At 43.7% G+C, this 6023-nt stretch overlaps 1 protein-coding gene across 2 annotated transcripts; it reads right to left on the reverse strand.

The window, feature by feature from the left end:
* Positions 1–304: 304 nt before the first annotated feature.
* LOC147631740 (ranBP2-type zinc finger protein At1g67325-like) lies at positions 305–4927 on the reverse strand. Of its 2 annotated transcripts, XM_086808283.1 has the most exons (10): positions 4795–4920; positions 3872–3917; positions 3606–3727; positions 3280–3523; positions 3121–3194; positions 2978–3038; positions 2788–2897; positions 2654–2687; positions 2419–2567; positions 305–2217 (listed from the first exon to the last, which is right to left on the reverse strand). In XM_086808283.1, exons 2-10 carry the CDS (start codon positions 3915–3917, stop codon positions 2215–2217), a joined length of 843 nt encoding a protein of 280 aa, XP_086664409.1. In that variant the 5' UTR covers positions 4795–4920; the 3' UTR covers positions 305–2214. The 2 variants fall into 2 exon arrangements, with proteins under 2 accessions (XP_086664409.1, XP_086664408.1); XM_086808282.1 differs by having other exon boundaries at positions 2207–2567; positions 4795–4927.
* Positions 4928–6023: the final 1096 nt, after the last annotated feature.

A 6023-nucleotide genomic window follows, 5' to 3' on the forward strand; every position in this document is an offset into this window, starting at 1 on the left:
AGGTCTTGCAATTGCAATGATGACGACATTACACCACAATTTTCATTACTATTTCGTACATTTTTCTAAAATGAGCATTACCTACTAGAGTTGTATACAAGACATATTTTTTTAAGGACCAAAGAATCAAGATGCCACCTGTAGGTCTACCTTACATGATTAATACCACTTCCTGTAGCAATCAGCACACAACCCCCCCCAACACCCACACGCGCACAGGATTTTATTGAAAAGCTTGATTGCAAGTTGCCAGATTTTCGTTAGGAATCACAAACATGAAAATAATTGAAAATAATGAAGTAGCTTTCAATTCAATGTAAACATTCGTATTAATAAGGTGATAGAGAGATATTATCCACAAGGGGAAAATAGACATAGAGCTATGTCTTGTACTCTCTTTCCTAAAAGAGGGCCCATTCAGGAAGAGCAGAAATAAAGCACATTAGCATTGCCACACAAAACCGTGCCTGGAAATATAATAGAGTGTATGCATACCCCTCGTGATCATTCTCTCTTCCCCATCCACAGTCGCACTGCATGCATCCCATCATAAATAGTGTTCCACTAACATCCAAGTTTGATAGACTTACAACCAAGTAAGATCCAGAACGCACCTCTGGGCACATCTTTGCCTTTAGAGTGCATAAGTTCAAATTTATTGCATGGAGCCTTTTTTTGCGGTTATTGTTAAGGTTTCCCTGGTTGCAACCCCTATTTTGCTAGCTCTATAAGTTCCACTTCATCACGACATAAGATTACCCACATGAAAAGGAGAGCACACAGTCTCGCTATGAAAAAAGTTTGCTGAGCACTTGTAGGATCACCTTACACACTTGAGGAGACTAGACGAATCTCACTCCAATCAGGCATATGTTTCACATGTTAATGTGTCTATTGAAACTCTTCCAATGCTTGCACATAGTTAGCTTTTATCTTCTCTAAGTGCTGATGCACACAAAATAATGTTTTCCATACAACTACAGCCAAAGCTCAAGTACAGATGCTTGGTTGACTTGCTATAACTCAGGAGTACTATGAACTGTTGTAGCCTCAAAGTGTAATTTTACTGGAAGTACATGTAAATGTTGCTGCTATACAAACGTCAACAGGTTTCTAATGATGTCATAAAGGAAGAATTTCAAAAAAGTGAGCATGTCAGGATGAGCAGGTAACCTTGCCTGTCCATCCCCTTGCCCATCTCATGAGCACCACCAGCTTCTACCCACATAATGGTAACCATCCAAAAACCTGTCAGGACGGGCAGGTAATCTTGCCTGTCCATCCCCTTGCCCATCTCATAAGCGGGTAAGGGTTGTGGATCCAGCCTTAGGGTCCCCCATTAGGGAAGCAAGATACCCTAGGGTGTCAAGTTAAGGCAGTAAGAGACCCAAACAATGCACAACAAAGCAAAACTTTTGGCCTCTTCATGGTGGATGGTCAAGTGTGAATGAATAAGGCCGGCTAACCACCCTTCTTGCCCATCCACCTGGGCCCAGTAGGCCACCTGTCAGGGATGAATGCCGCTTGCTTAACCACCCCTCTGCCCATCCACCTGGGCCCATTAATGCCGCCTGTCAGGGATGAATGAGCAATCTTGCCCTCCCATTGCCTGGGTAAGGACTGGTCTGTAACCAGCCTCACTATCATTCATGTTGTCGGATACAGCTTCAAGCATTTGCTTGAACAAGGTGCCATAAAACAACTTATCTATGAGAAAACACATGCAGCTCGACAAGCAAGATCATCTTAAGGCAATCATCAAAATAACAATGCAATCTCGAGACGACAGACCTATCTACTTGAGAAGTTATGCCCGGCTGAACTAAGCCAGGCCCTAGAGAAGACAAGCAGTTCTAGACAGAAACCAAACAGAGCCCAAGATTTTTTAACTAGAAACATAACCTAAGAGTTTGAGCTGACGCCAGCAGGCCACCACAGAGAAGTAAAACACAGCAGCCTTGAGCTTCCAAACTCACATAACAGGTATACCTCTGACACCACACAAGACCACTGATACACCTGACTGCAAAAAAATTCATGGAATCTTGAAGGTGCGTGCCTAATCCTCATGGACTTGAACTGCTGAATCCAACTTGACGAGACGACAGCAGAACCCAAAAGAGATACCCTGCCGCATATTGACACCTTGACAGAATGCAGACCCACGACAGGGTATAACATGGTGACGCCGACTCTTGGACCTCCATTAAGTACTCACTGGAAACAGTGGAAGTTGGTTTAAATCAATTCACAGCACCAAATCAATGCAAGCAAGAAAACCCGAACACACTAGAAAAGCTGCAAAAGGACCAGGTCTTGCATCTACACGGACTAGGATGCAGTGAGGTGGACAATCTATAAGAACTTCATAAGATGATGTCCATTACCTGCAGGTTAGAGACTTGATAACGGACAAACCTGGTCGGTTGAAGGCACCTTGGATGCCTGCTGCTTTCCATCAGATGGTTTCTCGGCTCCACAGCTCCTGCGATTGCATTTTGTCCTGAAGGAATAGTTCACATTGCCGCATTGGTCACAAGTCCAACTGCCCTCGGGCATTCCAGCCCCTGTAAAGCAAGCCCAACATGAGCCAGCATCCCAAATTTACAAAGCCAAAAACCCATCTCATTCAGACCATGTTGTATGTAAATACCAGATGTGAAGGACTTTCCTTGCCCCCGAGAAGCCTGCAACACAAAGACTCTACAGTTAGTGCATGTGTGCAAATCAAGTACAACATCAAGAACCACAGACGAGTCACCATCCCCAGTTAAATGAGAAACCGACCGGTGCTACAGGCTTCTCGGTGTTGCATTTCCTCATGTTGCAAGTTGTCCGAAAAGCAAAATTGGTATTTCCACATTTTGGACAGGTCCAATCACCTTCAGACGTTCGATCTGGAAGGACAAAATTTTGTTGAGTGTGCGCATGTACAGCACTAACCTGACACCCAGAAGTAGCAGTCACTTCTAGTTACCTCCTCTTCTTTTGCGAGAACCATTTTCATCCATGTATAATCCAGTTCCTGGGCCAGGTAGCTATACAGACCCCATATTAAGAAGAAAATTCTGAAACATGCTACAAGAAAATGCACAACATGAACAAACCCAGATATGCTACCATTGGTCCTCGCCCCATGCCATAATTCATTCCATAAGCTCCGTCCATCCCAGGTCCTGTACCATATCCCATACCTGTAGGAAACATTGAGCACAGCTTCATGAGAATTGTGACCTACACACACTTGGTATAGTCATGACACATGTAGCATTGACCCACCTCCGCCAACAACACCACCTGGAGGGCCATACGAAGTTTGCATAGACATTGCGCCATAGGATGGAGGTACACTTAAAGGAGCATTGTAGTCATACGGTAACCCAGTTGCAGGAGGGATGCCCATTGGCACTCCATAGCTTGTAGGCATTCCGAGAGGCATTTGTGGTGGGGCAGCACCAGCTGCACCCATGTATAGCTGTGCTGGTATCTGCTCATAGATTGGTGGATTGATTGCTGCCACTCGCTGACAAGGAGAAAATATTTAATTAAAATTAATCAGCCTTCAGCAACTAGAAAAATAGGAGCCAAAATGTGTAACATGTTACCTGTGCAGGATATGATGGTTTGGGAGCATTACACTTCCGCAAGTTGCAGTTGGTTCTGAAAGCAAAATTTACGTTTCCACACTGTGGGCATGTCCAATCTCCTTCACTTTGGGGCGCTAAACCTGCCACCCAAATAAAAAATCAGGTCACCAACTACTGTTCATAGACAAATGCTAAGATAGGTTTCAGTTGCTTATCATTTGCACCAAAGACACCAAAAATACCAGAATACATGAACCCTCTGGGGATTATACTGTTACACGTACCATCTCCACGAGCCCGCTTTTGCCCTCCAGATACTCTCTGATCCATCTGCCAGCAATTAGACCTTTGGAGTCAAACACTTATTTCATAATGTTGAGATTTCTGCTACCAACCCTCTTGATTATAGTCTGACTACAAGGCAGACCCACCAGGGCCCACAGATGCCAGATCATTGAAAGGGCTCCTCCTCCAGAGTCTGTCTGCACCATCTACACACACCTCATCGGTACCCTCTACAGTTGGAGTGTATCTAGGGCAGGGCCATGGCTATACAGGGCTAACAGGCAGCTTCACCTTGACTCTCGATCCCCAAACCTTCCATGTCTGGTGGCAAGGATGAGATCACTTGGCACAAAAGGACTCTTCTGTGGGTCGTTCTAATCAGATTCATACCCAAAAGCATCAGTTACGCCATAGTGGTGCCCTCTGCAACATGCACATTAGCTGCACTCAAACAGAACCAAGTCCCCAATGCAAAACAAGCTCCTGACACCAGGCGTGGTCAGTAGTTCCAGGAGGATGGGCTTATTCCATAATTTTCTAAATATCTCGAAAATCAACCACAACTTCTCAACAGAACACCTCTGTGTCAGTATAGAAACCTACTCGAAGCGTTCCCAGTTTGCCAAGCCTTTCGGGTTGTTTTGATTAGTAAGTTTCTCTATGTTTACCTCTGAGTAGTTTGTGTAAGCCCATGTTCCTCGAGTTTTGCTATGTTTTATTAGAGCACAATAGGTATGCTCTCTCTCTCTCTCTCTCTCTCTCTCTCACACACACACACACACACACGCCGCCCGCACGCATGCAAGTACTTTGTCACACACACCCTCTCTCTCTCTCTCTCTCTCTCTCTCTCTCTCTCTCTGCGCCCCTCCGCGCTGAATCTAGACCAAACAACAGTTCGTTCAAGGGAGAGGTGAAATACCTGTGAAATCTCCAAGAGAGAAGCAGGCTGCAGCCCAAACGCCCGACTGCAACGGCAATTACTTTGCTTCCTTACTCAACAAAGAACCGCAGTGGCTTCGGTTATAATGTATCATTTGATTCACACCAAGGCTTCATACTAAATTTTAGGGCTTCTAGTGCTGCCCAAAGATGTTTTTCCCAACCAATCACAATAAAGACAATTAGCGCTAAAAATTAGAGAATTTTAACTAAAAACTAGGGCAAACACAATATGACTAATGTGTTAACATTGAAGCTAGTTAGTGGCGCACCTCCACTATTTTGAGCGGAACTCCTTCGTATGAGACAAATGTACAACCACTGATTGGTATCAGCACCATAAACTAATCCAACAATTCTCTACAACTTGAGCACTTTTAGTATAGAAAGTGGAGCCGATGAGAATTTCATAGAGCTATATACCAAAAAATAGAGTACTTACACTTTCAATGCTTGGAAGTAAAGCTAAATGTTTGATTTGCAAAAAGGTACGAAATTCGTTTTAAACCTCCAAAAATAAAATACATAGCTCTTAGAAAACAACATGTAATATCCATATACTCTTATGAATAAGTGTTGAGTTCAGGAGAAGGATTATTAGGGAATAACTTGTGCTCCAATCTCTAACATTTGGTATGAGAGCTTGGTTATGGGTGAACAAGGTGCAAGCCTACTACTATGAAACCAAAGATCTTTTTCTAATCAAGTTAATTCCTCAACTCATAATTTGTCATCTTGTGAAGTGTTCAAACGCCTTAAATATAAGAGTAACAACATGCACATTGAGCCATTGCATGCACGTCTTAAATATAAGAGTAACAACATGCACATTGAGCCATTGCATGCACGAGACCACTAAGCAAGAAGCATTGAATAGCCATGTGGTACATCAAGACAAGCCAATAAATACGCTAGTTTTTTCCACATGTGTGGGAGAGATGCTAATGTCAAAAGAACATGCCATTGAGCTAGGCATAAGGAGAGGCTGCCCGTGAAGCATGGAGGCTAGATTGGGTGTCCGAGCTTGTGAAGCTCCTTGACCCAGTATTAGGCTTTGTGGAAGGTGCTAAAGGCTCAAATTAAGTCTACTACCTAGAAACTAAGCAAAGTTAAGAGTTACTTGGATCCATCTCCTATGCAGCCTAAGAGCCAAGCAGTTTTCTTTCCCCTATGCTACATCAACTTCATGTGCTCAAAAGTGCTCTATAG

Source organism: Cibotium barometz, chromosome 14 (genome assembly GCF_041138505.1).
Source record: "Cibotium barometz isolate CiBa-2024 chromosome 14, ASM4113850v1, whole genome shotgun sequence".
Taxonomy (NCBI): Eukaryota; Viridiplantae; Streptophyta; class Polypodiopsida; order Cyatheales; family Cibotiaceae; genus Cibotium; species Cibotium barometz.

Coding starts and splice junctions, on each gene's coding strand:
- LOC147631740 (XM_086808282.1), bottom strand. CDS start 3,917: ATGGATCAGAGAGTATCTGGAGGGCAAAAGCGGGCTCGTGGAGATG. Junction 3,039..3,120: donor GCATGGGGCGAGGACCAATG/GTAGCATATCTG, acceptor GGGTCTGTATAG/CTACCTGGCCCAGGAACTGG. Junction 2,688..2,787: donor CCGAGAAGCCTGTAGCACCG/GTCGGTTTCTCA, acceptor TTTGTGTTGCAG/GCTTCTCGGGGGCAAGGAAA.